Source organism: Ambystoma mexicanum, chromosome 10, assembly GCF_040938575.1.
Source record: "Ambystoma mexicanum isolate Mex_15411 chromosome 10, UKY_AmexF1_1, whole genome shotgun sequence".
Classification (NCBI taxonomy): domain Eukaryota; kingdom Metazoa; phylum Chordata; class Amphibia; order Caudata; family Ambystomatidae; genus Ambystoma; species Ambystoma mexicanum.
Genome location: NC_090932.1, coordinates 967304492 through 967324715, shown reverse-complemented (window position 1 = coordinate 967324715; position 20224 = coordinate 967304492). Strand labels below are relative to the sequence as shown.

General features: G+C 43.6%; 1 protein-coding gene across 2 annotated transcripts in view; it reads right to left on the bottom strand.

Moving 5' to 3' along the window:
- The window catches only part of PLD1 (phospholipase D1), an 886935-nt gene that overhangs the window by 175939 nt on the left and 690772 nt on the right, over positions 1 to 20224 (bottom strand). For both annotated transcript variants that reach the window (XM_069618743.1, XM_069618744.1), the window contains one exon: positions 12361 to 12577. In XM_069618743.1, coding sequence (XP_069474844.1) covers positions 12361 to 12577 — 217 coding nt within the window. The remainder of the gene's footprint in view (positions 1 to 12360; positions 12578 to 20224) is intronic.

Below are 20224 nucleotides of genomic sequence, written 5' to 3'. Positions count from 1 at the left end.
CCACAAATAACGCCATCAGAGTACTGGTATCTTTTACCGAATCGATGAATTTGGAATAAGACCGAAATCAAAATCTATGGTAAATGTAGATCGTGGGACGTAAGGGTTTTTAGAGGAGTAATTGATGCTAAACTGATAATCAAGAAAAAAAATCACGTGCTTCTCCAACATCTTGGAGCATGTGTCTCTAACTGGACTTTCCTTACAATATGCATAATTAGAAACCCAATGTTCAACAAAGTATAAGAAAACAGTAAACATCTTTGCATGCGTGGCACACAAAATGGTAAAGCACCAACACTGCATAGAATGATCACACTACTGGGTAAGAAATTGCTGGGAGCAATGTACCTCCTGCTTCTCCCTGCTTGACACTAATTGGAGCTGGCACCATACACACATTTATATGTGATATTGACTATGTATGTTTGGCAATATGTATACAGGGGAATAAAGGATACATCCAAGATGCAAGAATAATAAAACACAAATAATAGAAATGTAGAGTTTGAATTTCATGTGCAAGGTAGCTTTGAAGTGCACTGTGTAATGGCTCTGCTTAGGTCTGGCTTATCAAATCTTAACTATGATTCCTGCAATAGAGGCATGCAATGCTTAGCAAAAACGCAAGAGAGTGCAATATTAATTGGGCTTGAAAAACTACAATTATCGATGAGAGACCCTGAGGGTCTTATTGAGGGCTTACTGGTTGCTAAAGAAGATAATCCGGCATGAAGATGCAATGTGACTCTTGCATCTGTTCAACATGGCTCGATATTTCAGAGCCATTTGGTCTTTCTTTTGGCCAAGAATGCTGCCCTGCCAGCCTCTGGATTCAGGGCCATTAGGAAATGGCAGCAGGGGATGTTGTGATTCCATGAACCAAGCTTTATCTAACATTCTTTGTATTTGACCATTTGGATCATTGTGACCACAATGCTATGGATTATATCCAGATAATACTATCGACTCCACAGATCTGCACAACTACCTCCCTCCAGTGGTGGCTTTACCTGTAGCTCTTATCGGTGAGAGTATGTTTGGATCCACCTGCTCCAAATGGCTTAACCATATTCTCCAGCACCAAGGGCTGGAGGAAAATCTGGACCATATACAAGTGCATGGTCATTGGCTAACAGAGACCATAAAGTGACCCTGCGTCTAGAGAACTATCTGTTGTCCTCATGGCAATACATGAGTTTGCCCTCTGACTAAAGAGGGAGGCTGTATTGTCAGGAACGACAATCTGGTGACCAATCCTTTTAGAAAGGATTAGGGGGGTATGGAGTTCAAATCCCTGCAGGATGTATCCCTCACAATGTGGCCATGCACAGTTATGAACATAAAATCCCTTGTAGTTTCTTATCTCATTGGAGTGGACAAGGTCATTGTACACTCCATGCACCCTCAGTCCTGTTTGGTTTTAATCCATTTATCAGAGTTTAGAGACTAAGACTGGACTTTCTTGGGGACAGGGACAATGGTCTGCTCCCAGTAATTGTTACTGCTCCAGACTCTGGTCCCTCACGCCTCAGAGACATATTCCATCTTCCTCATGTGGCCCAGATTTCTATTCTTTGACCTTGCACCATTTCCCATTCTCCTAAATACCCTGCTGAGAAGGAAGGAGTGCGATTGTCTAATTTTCCTCATGGCAGAAGAGGTTGTGGTTTCCTCTGCTTCTACTTGACCCCAATGTGGAGCTTAAAGATGCATACATCTACAATAAAGCAGACTATTCTCTCTCCTCTAGAATTATATTACATGCATCTAACAGCACAAAACCTGTACAGATTGGTTTATATATATCTGGAGGTCTAGCAAAAGCCACTCACAACTCTAGAAAGCCGAATATCCTGAAATCTTACTCCACAAACTGGGACTACTGTATTTTGTGCTCCAAGTACACCAACAGCCCTACCTGCTTGTGCTCTCCAGAGATATTAGGCATCCGTGAAGACAGGTTTGACTCAGGGCTATCCATGTCCACTCTTTACTGCCAGGTGGCAGTCATTCCAGCGCTGGGATTGGGGAGATAGAAAAACATATCACCTATCTCTGTAAATTATACTACATTGTCAGGACTGGGACTAGCCTCTTGTCCAGGGGGATCCTTTCCTTAATCCCTTAAATGAGAGATCACAAAGGGTCTTATGTGACAAATCGTTGTTTGTCCTGGCCATCACCTCATCAGGGGAGTTGAGAGATCTTCTGCATTCTGACCCACCCCTTCACTTCATGAGCGAGGTCTGGTTTATGACAAAACGTTAAGGGTATGTAAATATTCATGGTAGAACTGACACCTAGCATTAGGGCAACTGGTATTCAAAATTGTGCAATGATTTTCAGGCAATACACATATTTTCGAACTCTTCATAGTTGTACTGGGTATAGTAGACAATACCTAGTAGACAATGGTATGGTAATTCACCTGGAAATAAAGTTTTCACTGAACACATATTTCCCTGGTAAATCCTTTTGTGATTTTTGATTCATGACATTTCCTGACTCTTTCTGAACCATCCCATAACATCCTTCTGAGTTTTAAATATTCGCTAGCAGGAGGCGCTGTTGCGCGACTTGCCAAGATGGCGGTTTGCGCTTGAGCTCTGCATCGTGGGAGGGCCTGTACAGATTATAGTGCTGCCAACATGAACAAACGCAGCTAAAAACCTGGGATCTGTCAGGGTACGGGTGGATGCTTGCTCAGTGAAAGTTTAAGAAGCAGCGCCTCCAGAGCAGAGATCTGCACCTCCGAACCTGCAGAGGCCCCGCCCATCTACAACCCGAGATGCTGGAAAAGTGAGATATCGCAGGCCTCTGCAGCTGCCGGGCTCTGCAGTGCTTGGGAACCGCAGTGGATCCGACACGGATAGACATCCCCCAACCACCCCCGGACCCTCCTTTCACTCCAGAGGCTGCGAGGAAAGCAGCAGTAAGAGGGGGGTACCCACAATAGACACACACGCGTGTACAAGTGCACGTGCAGGAGAGGTCATCTTGAGGCTGGCCCTCCTCTCTATGTGCATGGACACCTTACTGGGGGGTCACTGCTCGTAAAGACTACTACCCATTTTGACAAGAGTTGAACTCACAGCTTGATTCCTACTAACTGGGCAGCCAACCAGTTTCAGATTCCTTAACGTGGCAGCACCTTGCACAGCTCTTGGTCGAGAACGTGGACCCACACTGAAGGTGTGTATTTGAGACACTGACTATAGTTTAGTCTAGGTGTTTACAGAACTCCAAAACCATACCGTTCCATCGCAGCACGTCTGACCTTCCTTTCGTCAATGGCCTTTAGGACTATACAGGTCCACAGTGGGGAGTACCTCCTCTAGCCCAGCGAAACCTATCCAGGCATTCCCTTCTTACAAGTCAGTAATATTGGACATCATAAGCATGGCCTGAAGGCACCATGACAAAAGGAGCTGGGCACAAGGAAAGTAGGACGATTGACACATTTACCAAACCCACCCATAAACCCACAGAAATGGTGGGAGGAGGTCCAAGCAGCTTGGCTGGTGAAGAGGAGGCCTAGCTTCACCAGCTATTGATCTACAGGGCATTATGGACTCAATACAGTGAGGCTTTGCAGCAATTAACGAAAAACGAGATGAAATAACGTCTAATGTTATGTTAATTCGCACACAACTTGAAAAAGCAACTCAACGTATAACAGACTAAGACCCGGATTAGCTGTGCAAAGGATGCTGTTACTGCCTTACAGGGTAATGTGACAACCCCAACTAAAGACGTGAAGGCCAGGTCGGAGGACCTAGAAGCGAGATCACGGTGGAACAACGTGCGTATTATGGGGGTGGCAGAGAATGCACTTACAGGCACAAAGGAGAAAGCAGTAGAAGATCTGCTAAGAGAACTGCTGGGCGGTCCTGGGTGGTCTCCACCCTTCGTAATAGAGCGTGCACACAGAGTATTGACAGGGAAACCCAGGCCTGGAGCCTACTCGAGACCTATAAGAGTCTGCCTGATGAACTATCGAGACAGGTACATGGCACTGCGGGCTGCCCGCAAGAAACAAGAATTGAAGATGAGATCTAACATTGTGCACATCTTCCCTGCTTACATTTTGGTGGTTCAACAGGAGAGGCGTACATTTACTGATGTTAAAAAGCTTCTTAGGGAGCACGAGATTGTATACACTATGCTCTATCATGCCAGGTTGCTTATACAGTATAAAAATAAAACCTGCTTCTTCATGTTCCCTGAAGGTGCTCCCTGCATTTATAGAAATTCATATTCCGCTACCTCCGGGATGTGGGCCGGTGGAAACTTGACACGCTGTCCTGAAACACCCACCCGCTTTATTTCTGTAATAATGTGTTGATGGCCATGTGCCTGTATTCTCCACAAACGTGTAAGGCCCTTATTTGGGTGCGTACAGGGTCCTCCACTCATAGCGGCGACTGTTGCCCCCTAATGCGAGTGCATTTTGTTGTTGGGTTAGGTATGGTGGAGGGTTAGGTGGGGTGGGGTGGGGTATGGTGGGAAGCTGCATAGTCAAGGTTTGGGGTACTATGAGGGTGGAGGAGGTGGGAACAAGGGGAAAGTTGGGGAGTAATTGTTATGAAATTCACATGGTGAAGAGATTGAAATTTTTGTTTGCTGGAATGGGTATATTGTTGAAAATGTTTATAAAATCGTGCACAGGAAGACAATGGCTGAGAAAGGGACTTTCAATTAAAGGTTGCTAAGCTGGAACGTACAGGGTCTGCGGTCACCAATAAAGACACAAAAGTTAATCTAATGTGCCAACAGGCTGGGTGATTTTCATCAGGTTCACTGTGTGGCTCCGGAATGGGGTGGCCAAAAGTGCTATACGTCTTATTCTACCAGGGCACGTGGGGTAATTATCTTAATACACTGCTCCTTCCTTTTTTCACATCTCAAAACTGTAAGTGATGAATGCAGAAGGTTTGTTTTGTGTACAGCAACTTGGGAAATCATGAGGTTCTTTTACTTAATGTATATGGCCCTAATGCCGACGATCCAGAATTTTACAAGGAGGTGTTTCAAGAACGCTCTAAATACCCTACTGCACTCATTATTTAAGGGGGAGGACTTCAATACCATGTTAGATTTACAATTAGACCGCACTTCCACATCAGCCAGGCCACTGACTAATGCAGCCCGTATCATCCTGGCCCAAACTGTAGACCTGGTTCTCAAAGATGTATGGCGAGCACTGCACAATACCCAGCGTGAATACACATTGCACTCGTCAGTACATGACATGCATTCGCGCATTGATTTATTCTTTGTAACTCATAGTTTATTGAACTGGGTAGTGGTGAGCCGGATGCTTCCCAGAACACTGTCAGACCACTCACCGTTACTACTATCGTTACATATCCTCGGGAATGTTGAAACAAATTCACAATGGAGCTTTAAACCTGAGGCCTACTAGGATTTCGTTTTCAGGTTAAATATAAAGGATTACATTACAAGCTGTTTTGAGATCAATGAAGGTTCTGTCACTACACAGGTTACACTATGGTAGTCAATCAAGGCTTTCTCTTACATTAGTAGTATAGCTATTTCTACAGAACACTGAGGATTACGGGATATTAGTGAATTGAAAAGGTGTGAGGATACATTAACACAACTACAGCAAAAATATGCTACTGACTCATCCCCTGGACCCAGACTCGATATCAAAGTAACCTTGGACAAATACCGAGATATAGCTAAAAGGGAATTGCGCTATTTTCATAGACCAGCAGCGGCACAGCGCTACGGGGAAGCGGATAGACCAGGGAAGTTACTGGCGTGCACAGTCCATTCTGACAAGGGTAGCCCCAATATCCAGAGTATAATTCGACCTGCTGGCACAGAGGCTAACCTAGACAGGAACGTAAATTAGGTATTCTATGAATTTTACAGTACATTACATACTCCGAAAGGGGAAGCCACATCTTTAGAAATCGAGGAGTATCTTGCAAAGATACCCAGGACTCTTCTTTTGGCTGAGGCATGAAACTCAGAGCTGATCAGTCTAGCGGAAGTTTAAAAAGCTATTAAAGATCTACCGAAAGGGAAAGCCCTGAAATTCAGATGGGCTGGGTGCAGAATTTTATAAAGAGTTCTCAGATTAACTGTCCTCCCACCGACTCTTGGTTTGGTCTAAGGCCCAGGAAACTGGGACTCTACCGGAGTTGATGCATGAAGCCATAATTATTTTATTACTTAAACCAGGTAAAGCCTCAGATGAATGTGGGTCATACAGACCATTATCATTGGTAAGCATGGACGCAAATATGTTTGCAAAAGTTGTGCCAGCATGGCTGACTCCACTAATGCTGCATATGGTTCATGAAGATCAAGCCGGCTTTATACCAGGAACATCAGGAACATCAAGGGCGTTACATCTGCAACAAATGTAGAATATTATTTATTGCTCAGATACCACAAAACAGCCAAGGGGTGGCGGTTTCATTGGATATGCAGAAGGCATTCAACACAGTGTCCTGGCATTTCCAATTTAAGAAATTGAACAACTACAGATTTGGACCCAATTTTATGAAGTGGGTGACTGTGTTGTATTCCCAACTATGTGCTAGAGTTTACGCTAATGGAGTACTCTCCTCCACATTAATGCTGGAGGGAGGCACCAGACAGGGATGCCCGTAGTAAACCCTATTATTTGCGTTAGTCATAGAACCACTTGCAGATCTTATGCAAGCCCGCTTCAGCAACGCCGGCATTCATATAAATGAGCAATCTAAACTTATCACGTTATACGCCGACGACAATGTTATATGCAAGGAACCATGAACGCTATTTGCAGAAAATCCTAGCTACGGTTCATGAGTTCAGTAGATACTCAGGACTGCACCTAAATGGTAAGTATGAAATATTTCTACTGGGACACCCGAGAACCCAGTAATACCTTTGGTTTATGCTGCTCACCTTCGAGCATTAGATACCTAGGGATCGAGATAACACGCATCCCCACCCTGACCAGAACCCTTAACTATGACACACTAGCAGCAAAAATAGCTACAAAACTGGAAAGGTGGAAAAAACCTTCCCTATCACTATCAGGGCGGGTTGCGCTAATAACAATGAGCATATGACCTACGTTTCTATACCTTTTCAGTAATATACCACTGTGGCCTGGTCAGTCGTTTTTCAATTAAATAGTTAGGTTGTGCTCCTCTTTTGTGTGAAATTGAAAGGTCAGAGCAAAATGGCAACATCTCACTCAACCGTATGAAACTGGTGGGCTCTCAGCTCCTGACTTTGTACTATATTACTTGACAGCACAAGCACACTATGCAACACATTGGTTGGAACAAGATTCAAGACCGCTGCATATGAGAATGGAGAGGTGTAGTGCTCCCCCAAGCCCAATGGTGCATTTATTTGCATGTAACATGTATCATAGTATACACCAGCAGGACCCAGTGGGTGATACGCATGAGGCATGGACAAGACAGACCAGTATTGTATAGACAGGCCCCAAGAATACAGTATTGTATAATAAAGCTTTGCCTATCTGGGACAGGTCGGCCTTGAGACCTACACGATACAAGTCACTAGCAATGCATTGGTGTCAAGCTGGTATTAATATTTTGGTTGATTTGTTTTTTAAGGTTGTAATGGAGGTCTTAACCTATATATATGTATTGAATCAACAGCTGAATGAAGTGGATTCCCCCACCCCCCCACTTAAACCTAACCTGAGAAAGTCAAAGGGACGTATGTGGTGTTGAATTATGCGAAAATGGGTTTTATAATGTTGCAACATACTAACATTCAAAGGCATTGTGTTCATAAAGTCGAAAATGGCATTACCATGTTGTAGTACGGTGGCAAAGCACAGAATGGACAATGAGATATTCTATACGCAGACAGAAAATCGCCTGGGCTAAATGCCTTTAACAAAAATGCATCTGTTCCACTACTACCATGTCTGTTCAGCTATTGCCTGAGTGTGGCCGGCATTCCCATCAGAACCCAAAATCACACCCATGCCTGAATTACATAATGTCACAGATTACAGAGAAGTAATCGATATCATTACTATATAAAATTGCGCAAAGACCCTGAATACTGCAGAACGTTGAAATTAGGGGCAAGTGGGAAATATTGTGGTGTTCCCATCACAGACACACACTGGACACAAATATTTAGATTAAAAAAGCAGGTATCCCTGAACTCCAGGTACATACTAATACACTTCAAAATCCTTAATAGAACTCACTATATTCCTGCTGGTCTTAAGAAATTGTTCTCTACTTCAGAAGGGTGGTGCCGCAGATGCAATGACCTGGGCGCCAATATTTTACATATGCTGTGTAAGTATCAGGCATTAACTAATTATTGGGAAGCGGTTTGATTGATGATATAGTATGTCAACCCCTAACCTCGGCACCATTAGACTGTGCATTGGGTTACACAAAAAAATGGAATTTGATGCAATATAGATTTGTTAACCTAGGATTGATTCTGGCCAAAAGAGCTATTTTTATATGCTGGACATCGAAAGATGCACCCACATTGGAAAACCGGACTCGTATGGGCCAATGATATGGAAGAATTATACATAAGCCTCCAGGTAACTATATGTCATCCCAGAGACATTTGGGAAGACTTCCGGTTGTTTCTAGCTCGCAAGAGCATGGAAGATGATGTGTGAGTGATCAAATGGACAGCCTGCTTGTTTGTGAAGTGTTAACCCATGTAAACAAAAGTATTGAAGCTTAACTGCTGAGAAATATCATGTGAAATAAAACAAAATGTTTCAAAAAAAAATATTTGCTGGTATAAAAAGTATTGTGTATATAAATATCCAAGGGATTGTTTTACTGCTACAATCTCCAGAGAAGGTTTCCTGACTGAGCCCAATTACCTGGTACTGCAGAAGAGCACAGGCGAAGCTGGCATAATGGGAGAGGGAAGTGATTAGAGGGGGCAGAGGAGCACATTCCTGGATAGTAAAAAGTAGCCACTTTTAAAATACAAGTTAGATGTTTCAACAGTACATTTCAGTGAAGGAAATGTGCTGTTTGTTTTGAAGGACAACTTCTAGAAACAGTATAGAAAACTTGACAGTTCCACCGCAGAGGCATTTCAATATAATCATGTATCCTGTGTTTAGAGCCTCCGGCATCTCTTCAAGCTTGTTTCACGAAAGAGGGCATGGCTGGAAGGTTTAGAATTAATCTCAAACCTCTGGCAATTGATCTGAGCAACCCTCCAGACGATTGTTCTTAAGCCGGCCAAGCAATTACAGAAAGGGGAAAGACCATGTGCAAATCAGGCTTGGTCCCACTCCAGACGGAGCAGTCCAAGAAGAACTGCTAGGTTACAAGCCTTCTGCACGAGACCACAAGCAATGCCAGATATCTTTCAGCCTTATTGAATGCCATCACTGCGGTGTAGCTTGGGCGCCCAGACCCCGCAGGCTCAGGATCCGCGTCTGGGCATACCCGCCAAACTTGGGATAAGGCAAAACAAAAGAGGTGATGGCTTAATCTCAAACCTGTGGAAATTGCTCGGGACACCCCTCCATTTTTCGTAAGCCTGCCAAGCCATTACAGAAAGGGGACAGAAAGTGTTAATAATGAAATGCAGAAGGACCCCTAGTTAGACGAGAAGGTACTGCATCGATTATGCCTCTGTTCAATGGGAACTGGAATCGTTCATACAGATTCAGCACAAGGTGGAAGAGAAACTTGAATACGACACTGGTAGAGCGCTCACTGGGATTGAAAACGCAATCAGTTTCTAGAATAAACAGCCGCTCTCCTTGATGGGTAGATCAGCGCTCTGCAAGATGTCAATTCTTCCAAGGCACCTTTATTTGTTTGTGAATATACTGTATATGATCAGACTGCCCTTTTCTAAACTATTGAATAGCAGGATTGGTGATCTTCTGTGGACAGGAGGCAGGAGCAGAGTAGCTCTCTCCACTTTGCGCCGGAAATATCCAGATGGTGGGCTCAAGTTCCCGGATGTTGAATCTGTATTTTTTGGCAGCACCACAACTGCAATTTGTGGTAGGGTTGGGTCATTTGCAAGAACTTTGGATGGGAAGCGGATGGGTAGGGTCCCCTTCATAGGGAAGGGCTAGAACTGCGTGGGGACAGGTTGCAGGGATGGGGACCTTCCGGCATTGTAGGAGTAGTCCAACAAGTAAGGAGGCGGGCAGGCACTAAGCTTCAATTGGGCATGGCGTACCGCCCAGACATTCCTTTAGGAGAATTCACACAGGTGGGGACTGTTATTAAAGATATGAGGGAGGCGCAATGCACCCAAGGGGTATTCAAGTTGATTGGTGACTAATTTGACGGTAGTTGTCTCTTGCGGACTGGTGCAGGAAATATGGAATGCCAAAAGGGCATTTTCTGGGACTCGATATTGGGGGAACCCTCAACCTCTCAGGTTCTGAATGGGTTATTAAATATGGGGGAATCAGGACACAAAGTTTCTCACCTGTATCAAACGCAGCATAGTGGCCCATCAGCTGAAGGTGGAAAGTTGATGACAGACTGATATGGGGTTGATATGGGTCAACTATTGAGAGATGAGGAATGGACCAAGATTTGTAACCAGGTTCTGACAGTTTTGCAGAACACAAGGCTCACGTTAATCCACTGCACCATTATTCATATGTATGTGACCGCAGAGAAAATGAATCAGATTAACAATGAGGTCTTGCATCAGTGCCCCAGCTGTCGAGGGTTGAATGTGTCCCAAAGGTGTGTCTACTGTGTCCATTACTGGGGGGCTGAAGAAAGAACAAAGGAACAATACCACTGTATTTCTGCTGCTACTGTTGGCTGGTAGAAGGTTGGCTATCTCCTGGAAGTGCCAGAGAGGGCCCTTGATAGTACAGTGGCTCAGGGATGTGAAAACATGGGTGGCAGCCGAGTTGGGTGTTACAACGTCAAGTGAAAGGGGAGGAAGGTGGTAATGTGACCATGAACTGAGGATTGCTCCTGAATTAACTCTCCTGCTCCCTGGATGATAAACCACTGTGAACCCGATGACTCCAAGCTGGGGACAATATGTGGGAGGGTTATATTTGGCCTTCCTATGTTGTTGCTCCAGCCTAGCTTAGACTTTCAGGTCCTGTGCTGGGCCATTGAGCTTCTGCTGGATGTTTGTTCCATTGCATGCAATGTATGGGCAGTATCCTGTACAGGATGTGGATGCCGGATGCAAGGACTAACCTCGAAGTTACCACGAATGATGTCACAGGGCAGGGGTCGAGATCTGAGGAGAGGTCGGGAGACTTTTTAATTGTGTATGCTAATTTTGGTGTCATGCAAAATGAAAACGTTTAAATAAAAATAGGTCTGAATTTATTGCCCGTCGCAAGAGTTAGGCGAGCAATATTTATTCTTTGCTACCTATTTCCAGATTAGTGTTTTTTTCTGAGCGGCCTAAAGCATGTTCTATATTGCCTCCGAGCAGTTTGACATTTGAATAGTGAACAAATGCAACTAACCCCATTGTTTATACTTGGCATACAATGCTTAGCTTTGGCACGCGCATGTATTTATCGCTGCAAAGCTTTTGCTAGCCACTGTGGCAGATCTTTAATCTTGGTTTGGCTATGTCTTAGTACCACATATACGAATATTCGTTTTTTAGCCAGTATACGTGGGAACGGTGCTGTAAATTGCACTATTTTTTACTGGTATGTAAAGAACAGTAGGGGTTCGAGGGAGGGACACACCCTTCCCAGAAGATCGCTCACTAACTATGCATGCTGCCTTGTTGGTCATTTGCGCGCATGGAAAATAACGTGTAAACAAAAGGAAATGCAACAAAAAAAAAAACCCAACAATTTGAGATTCTTATGCTACCTCATCCCTGTGTGGCAAGTGGCAACCCAGTCTCCCCGCGTCCCCCGTCAGGGAGATATTAAAGACAGTTATGGCACAGCCTGTTAATACCAGGGAGACCTGGAGTAGGGGGGGTGCATCTTTACACCCTAGCCCAGGACAGTGGATTACTTTTTCTTTGTTTCCACAGGTCTTGGGGTGTCCGTCTCAGAGAGGCCCATGCTCTTGTGTACTACTCTTGTACTACTCTGAAATCATACTTACCTACCTTCATGGGAATTATTAACCTGAACAATCTATGCTATTTACTGAACAATTTACACACAAATGACAGTGGTCCATACTCATGGTCAGAGTGCAAACAAATTATTTTTTAAAAAAAAGGATGTTCCTGATTAAATAGCAGAAGTCTCCTATGATTCAACATTGTACCGAAATAACTTCACTCATATGAAATAACTTCTTAGATCAATATGTGCATGTTCTAGAACGATGTGCCTTTCTATCTTTTGGAGAAAAAAAAGAAAGAGCTCTTACTTACGTGACTCACTGTCGAGACTGCTGACACTGTCAGCATTCTGCATGTTCCGCTTGTGCAGTTGCTTGTAGAGGCTGAATTTGGCAAACTTTTTGGATTTTCCTATTCCTTTCATTTTGGACACGTCCACTACGTCCTCATTGATTCTGACCTTTGAAAATTTGGAGCTTTCCTCATGTTTCAGGTCTAAATTCAAATCCTGCATTGATGCCGAAGAAAACTAAAATAACAAACATAATTGGGCAGGACAATTAATGAAAATGTATTAATTGCAAATATGACATTCATCACATTGAATGTTTAATAATCTTGATATTAAAGATAATGTGAACAATTGCATAATTCTACCCATTCATCAGCCCGGGATGTCTAGTTTCTACGTGAGCACCGCCGATCTCATAATAATTTGAAGTAGTTACGATGAATGATTTATTAATATTCCAGATCACTTGTTTTGTAGAGTGCTAAACCTACAGTCCTTTAATCGATCAATCAGTATAAGATTATACCAATGCAGGATCATCCATTTAACACCCCAAATAAAACAGCAAAAATAATCACACATTAAGTACATCATTTTCACAGAACAAATTACAGATTTTATTACCTAAAATGAATTTAAGAAAAATGCAAACATCAACAAATGATAAGGAACATTATACAGTAGTCTTAGCCCTCACTTTCGATGTCAATTTTTAATATTTAGCTACCCTGTTTGTAACATAGGAAATACGTGTTTAATTGCATACTAATAGGGCGTTGTCAACTGTTTCAACCCTGAAGTTTATAAGAATTGGTTTCAACCATAGGGCCTAGCTTAAACATAAAATAGACAATTGAACACCAAGGGTGTCTCCTTCTCAATTTCCAGCTTGCAGGATACACACAGGAGTTGACTGGCCTATAGGGAACTCTGGAGATTTCCCACTAGGCCTCTGCACCCTGGGACTCTTTTGTGCAGTATCCTATTTTATTTCCACATTCTCTCATAGGAAAAGGGTTGGGCTTGCAGAACATGTGTAATATGGGGACACTTTAAAAATAATGTTGGTTCCCAGTGCACCCCTGGATGCACACACTGGGCTGAATTAGGGCAGCTTAATGTAAAAGAAGCAAGGGTTAGAGTTACTACACAGAATTTGAGAAACTGATTGCGGGAAAATAGGATTTACCAGAACCTCATAACCCCCACTATCCCGTGATGCATCCAATATTGAGTTAGAAGATCATGATGTGGACACTTACCCAACAACTCACCCAAGGTATGCTCATGAAGGGCCTGCTTCAATTGAACTATGCTTATGTTCATTATGGGCAGTGGGTTCTCAAATACATACAACATGGCCAGGTTGCCGAAAGGTGTCTTAGAGATCGAAAACAGGGTAAATCTCTAGGTCTCCGTACCGCGACCAAGACAATCAATGTGCTTCTCTAGTTGCTTAACTAAGGCAGTGTCCAAATCTTTGCCCAATAAGGAGCACCTTCAGCTGCATGTCATGAACAATATTGAGTAAACCCAATTCCAAGAGCACAGGGAAATTAGAGGCGACTATTGGTACATTTAGGAGATCCTTTAGGAGCTTAAGTTACATTTATAATCAAACATGAATCTCAACTATCTTCTCATAATTCGGCTCACATTCAAAAAACTGGATCCACCAGTTTCCCTATGCAGTAATTCCACTTGTGGTAAATCGGCCCAAGCCTCTAATTTGGAGGTGGGGGAAAACCAGTGGTAATTCGGTTATTGCCCAAAAATGTCGTGGTAATAGAATTACCACCACTTTTTCCCACCCCACCAAACGTCAAATGAGGTCCACAGTGTTTAAAACCATCAATCAAAGTAACTCCTTTACAAAAAAACATCACATGGGGGTGATCATGAAAACTAACAGAAGCCATCTTTTATTTTGCTAATTGTCCATCAGGATGGACAATCTCAGCCTGTTCATAGCATTCCAGATACCACCCTGTAAAAAACAGTCTTATAGGCCTGCTGTCATCAAATATTTAAACACAATATTCATCACAACAAATTGCACCTGACAGAAATGGAGATGTCTGAATTCATGTCTTCATACCTCATAATTGGTCAAAACATTATTATTCAGTTTTCACTTATTATTCATTTGTTATCAAAAATTCACAATTTATAAATCTATGCAAATGGATTATATATTTTCTGACACCACAATTAATTATACTGAATGCATGCATATCCCAACATCATACACATGCATTCCATTCACCACACACAACCTCCTGGTTATAATACCGCATCCAGTCTAATAACCAGAACAGATAAAAACTACTTGATGCACAATTCATAACTTCCTCAAGCTAATTACAAAAATGAGGTCTATTTCTTTGACACTACGTCGACATGTGTTTCAGCCGGATCACGTTAGCCATACACTCAGGATAAATACTGCTCCAGCCTTCATCAGGACAAGATTGGCCTCTGAATAATGTGAAGCTCTCACTAAACTCACAAAAACGACAGGGAGGATGGGGGACTAAAGACACCGAAACACGGCGTAACATAACCTCTTTTTATTCTCATAAAGGCTATACGGGTAGGCTGAGGATGAGCAGCTGGTCTGTATATTGGGTTCCAGGGTGTTGTCTTTAGTTGTGAGCAGCACCGTTGCCTTAGCTTCACCCTTCAACTATCCTCCTTCTGGGTAGCCCTCCTCTCCTAGCCAATAGTTGCTCTCAACCAGTGTCACTCAACCTTCATGTCAGACTGGAAAACGCCTATACATTCTAAGCTAAAACAAACAAGAATTGGCAATGCCAATAGTTTGGGATTTTGTGTAGGCATGGGAAAGACACTTGGCAGGCCCTGCCGGAGTGGTATTAACTAGCCATTGATGGTAGTATCTGCAAAATGGTGTGAGAACTTGGGCATCTAATAGCAGTGAATGACAAATACCAATACACAAGCAAATACATTTGGCTTTGCCAATGCTTGTTATTAACAGGACGTGGGTGAAGGACACGCATAGTGCTCACAAAATGAGTGGCTGAAGGCAGACCTGGTAAAGACATTTTTTATCACACCAGTAGTGAGTTTACATCTCCAATTAAGTCCTTAAGACCTAGTAGACTGCTTTGATGGTAAGGCTTGATATGCTACCTCAAAGAGATGGAGGATGTGTTTTGAGCGGGGAAGGCAGGAACCTGGTGGGAATGGCCATAGGGATTTGCATAGCCATGGGTAGTCAATGGGTGGTGAGATGAATCAAGGGTATTTGTCCCTTCTCCTCAAGGGGGAGACTCCTTCTTTTAGGTTAGGGATGTGAACCCGCTTCGTAAAACCTTCTTTAGTGGTCTGGGAAAGTGAGACCTCACTGGGAAGTACTCCCCTTTAGGGCACAAGGACGCCCTTCCCCTGTGAGGACCACCCTAAGCCATTTCCCATATTGGCATATATGGGACTGTCCGATATGAAGAACATTATAGAAGCCAGGGACTTGGCAGAAAGCAAAACTAAAAGATACATTTGCAAACAAGAAATATGATCTGGCTCTTTAAAGGAGAGACCTCCATATAACAGACTAGTAGACTGAAGAGGGAACACAGGCTGTGGAGAAGCAAAGTCTGGAGAGAGCAGAGAACGTAAGTAGGGTAAGTGACACCGGTGAGAGGTGGAGCTGAGGAGAGCCACGGAGCCCACAACTTTCAGAAGAGGCCTGAACACAAGAACAAAATGCTGTAGGCCCAGGGTTTACACGCAGTGAGAAGCCAAGAAGATGGGAATCCAAATCCCAGTGGTGGCTTGACCACAACTCTTTCATGGTGGTGTGACGATTCATGGGATCTCGTCACTCCTCCCCAGAGGGGAGCCCTTCTCTGGGAGGCTAGGGAGGTGAGCCACCATGCAACTATCCCCCTACGGGTGGCGGAAAACGGCTCCTCATGGGGTGAGACTCCCCCCATGGGCATAAGGACTCCCATTCTTTGATGGAACTCCCTAACCCCCTTGCCTTTGAGGTCGGGAAATCTTTGCGGTCTTCCAAGAACCAACCAGAAAGCACTACTGTTTGTTACTGCAATAGTCCCTCCTTTTGTCACTTAAGACTTAACACCACCAAGACAAGGAGGAGGAAAAGGAAGAAAGAGTGATAATAAGTAATCTCCTAAAAGTTCTAGGAAGAGGAAGATTGAAGGATTGATGCAAACTACTCCTTTTCCAAGTCTGGCGAGTACTGAGAAGAGGTGGCCCTAAGGAGGCATGGCGAATATTCCATTGATACAAAAATAGTATGGCACTCCGCTGGGGAAGACCCAGCAACAGGAAATTGAAACCAAGAAGGACCCAATGAAAAGAGAATCCAAAATGAAGCCTGTAAGGTCTCGGGAGGATAGCAACACAGGTTCGATCCCTGGGTCCACCCTTAGAAACCTCTGGGTATTAAGTGTGTTTTAAATAACCTATCAATACAGCCCCAGGAGATTTAAACCTGGGATCGAGGAAGTGAGCAGAAGAAGCTGATCCTCGGTTGCGAGGACACCTTGGAGTGGTCGGCAGAGCACTAAATAGTCAGACGGAGACCAGACCTATGCAGAAGCTGGAGAGAGGACAACGATGCCAGGATCTCGGAGAGGTGAACCGCGGGGTCCTTTATCTATGCCAACCAGACAGGCAAAGAAGCCAGTAGAGCCCAGCCAGGGCGGCAGAGAGAGAAACACAAGGACAAGAGTGAGCAATACCAACACCCTGGGAGGAACCAGTGATGTGCCCCCACTAGAAAAAGGAGCAATGGGAGACCCGGTATCGATTTGGAAAAGATTGAAGAGTTCCCTGGGAGTAATCTCCCTCATCACAGTAATTGCAAGAAAGATACCAAAGATAAATATTACTATGGGAGTAGTCTCCCTCATGTGAGGGGTCAGAAATGCGAGACAGACATAAAAGGTATAGTTTTCTCCAAGATTTGCCATTTTATTAAATAAAAAGGGGTGATATAAATGCCTATCTTTCCCTAACCTAACAAGGATTTCCCTGCTTAGCAAACTTAATCTAAAGGAAAATGACTGTCCAAGAAGTCTCTGACCCTCAAACTAAAACACACAGCAATATGATACAAGGAATACTTGGCTGTATTCAATTCAACAAAACAATGTACCAATTCAAACTTAAATGTTTTAGAGAGTACTCCTTGTGACTAGGGTTGGACTCCCTTCCCCTGGATCAATTCAGTAATACCCCAGTAAAGGTCTCAGTCATACATTTCCGTTCAGTTTAACACCAAAAGTAATTTCCATTCACTGCATCTTTCCACTTAGAAAAGTAAATGCCTCTTTCACAGATGCTTGTTCACAAATCAAAACAACTTGTTTTTCTCCTCGGACTCCTGCTTGGTAAAGCAAAGGTCTCTCCATCAAAACACAAGTTCATAAACCAAGGCAATTATTCTCTTCCAACTGCAAAGTAACTATTAGCAGATCACACTTATTCTTCAAAGGAAACACTTGTCAGGATAGCACAACAACTATGTTTGTTAATGCAGCATTTCAACAAAAGGGTGTTAACCTTAAAACGTTCTTTCCAACACACCTCTTTACCACAAACACAGACTTTCAAATCTTCTTCTTTCCTGGTATTCTCGCATGCTTCTATTGGTCCCTTTCCTGGTTTACTTGCCTGCCAGGATGAAACTCCTACAACTATAAATGTGTTCAGTGGCAATGCTTCTTCCAAGATTCTCCACACCAGTATCCTATGTGAGGCGGTCTGAACAACAACTGCTCCTCTTTATAGTCTCTTGACTCTTTGCAATGTGGGTTACAGATCTCCGCAAGTTGGTATCCCATAAAACGGGAGTTGCGCCCTTGTTGCTTTTATATTACTCTTCTGTAGATGTTTGCGTGTTGGCAATGCAGGTTACAGGTTTCCCCCACTTTGTATTCCTCTTCTGTGGCCTCTTGGCTACTGGCAATGAGAGTTGCAGCTGTCCCCCAATTGGTGTCCCATATAAGGAGAGTTGCACACCTCCTGCCTTTGTCTTGATTCACTTGTTTTGTACTCAAAATTATTAGTTTCAGCTGATTGTTTTATTCTGAGCTCCCCAAGGTCACCTGGCCTCTCAGGACAACTTACTGGTCTTCTCTTGCATCTCCGTTTTGCTTGGCGGCACTGCGGCAGATCCTCTAGGGTCTATCTGCTCTGGTGCCATCGCCAGTATGACTGCTGTGGTAAACACAGTCTTTGGTGGAGCTTTGACAGCTGTGTGGGGTCTCTGCTTCTTTACCGGAGGGGTTCACAGCGTGCTGGGAGCTTGTCTCTCACATGGCATAGCTGTTCCGAATAATGCTTCAAGCTGTGCTCGCTCTGCACTGCCACACGCCTTCTCCCGCCTCAGCCTCAGTTGGAATTTCTCCTGCTTCCACAGCGGGACCCGCATTCAGACCTGCTGCTGTCTCTGGTACTCTGTTAACGTCTCCTTCCTTCAGCTGTAATGCATTTTGGAGTTTAATGTCCTGCTCAGGTGCTTTACACTACAACAGCTAGACCGCTCATTATGTTTAATGGTACTTTTAACTTTTAATCTTCATCAACTCCGAGTCCCTCTGCCTAGTCTCAGTATCACAGGTATTATGGGTTCTGAAGTCTATAGTGGTTTTGGTGTTTTTTAATTTAGTTAATTTTAACTGATTTTTGAACAGAGTTGTCAAGTTTCCAAGACGTTGTAAAAAGGGTCTGATTTACTGGGGTTAGGGCCTCTAGTTGAGGCAGAATTATAACAATTAGAGCTTGTCATATTTACTTCCAGAACTCAAAAGTACCAACCTTATTCTGTTGAGCAGACTTTTCATAGCCTATACTTTGGTGAGTTATATGAGAGGAAATTGTACACCGACAGCATAGCATTAGGTACCCGGGTATTATGGGGATTTAATCCTCAAAAGAAGATGAATACCACGTCACTCCTAGAGGAGTCACCAATTCCCCCTCACAGCCATGTGATCCTCACCCATGTTACCACTGCTAGGGTTAGGATCAGGTAGTGGCTGCCTTCCCCTGTCCACATGGGAGGAGATTTGAGGCAGTGTTTTAGTGATGACTTTGCAGGATTCATTACACTCAGCAGAGGGTTTGTGGAAACCTTGGAAAAAGCCAAGGACATTACAGGAGTGATCTCCATTGTTGCAATATATGAGAAGAGAAGGAAAAGTCCAGGAATATATATAATGCTGAGAAAGAACAACTGTTAGACATTTAACCAAGCCCAAAGAGGACCCTGGGAGGAATTATAATGGCTTATCAGAACTGTTGCAAGAGACTATCAGAAATCAGCCCTTAAGGCTGAACCAGTTGGACCAAGAGAAGGAAGTCATTCTCTCAGCTTAATTTCGGTTTGCTGAATACCTTTTATTAGAGGTATGGTCAGAGTAAAATTATTTTGGACAGAGTAATGATTATTTGGACAACGACTCTGATGACGAGCACCAGAGTTAGAATTTAGTTAGGTAGGACAGACCTACGTATAGGGAAAGAGATGACCTTTTCATATTATTTGAATAAAACCTTGATTTTGAAATGTCACCCCTTTGTCCGACTCCTCCTCTGACATACAACAGTGGGCAGAGAGCACATCCAACGACCCTGAAACCACTATGCTGAGGAAACGGCAAGACATCTGCTTACCTGCAGCCATATCTGGTCCCGGGGAGAGAGAGGTCCGAGAGCGGGATGCTGGCAGAGTTGAGAAAACAGAATCAGAGCAAGCAAAGAGAACCCGAGCCAGTGGAGGCCCAGGTGATGTTCCCCTGCACACTCTGGGGTAATGGGGAGACCAGTAGAGACTGGGAGGCCATCAGGGAATCGTTATTAAGTAGGAGAAACTAGTCCCAGTGAAAT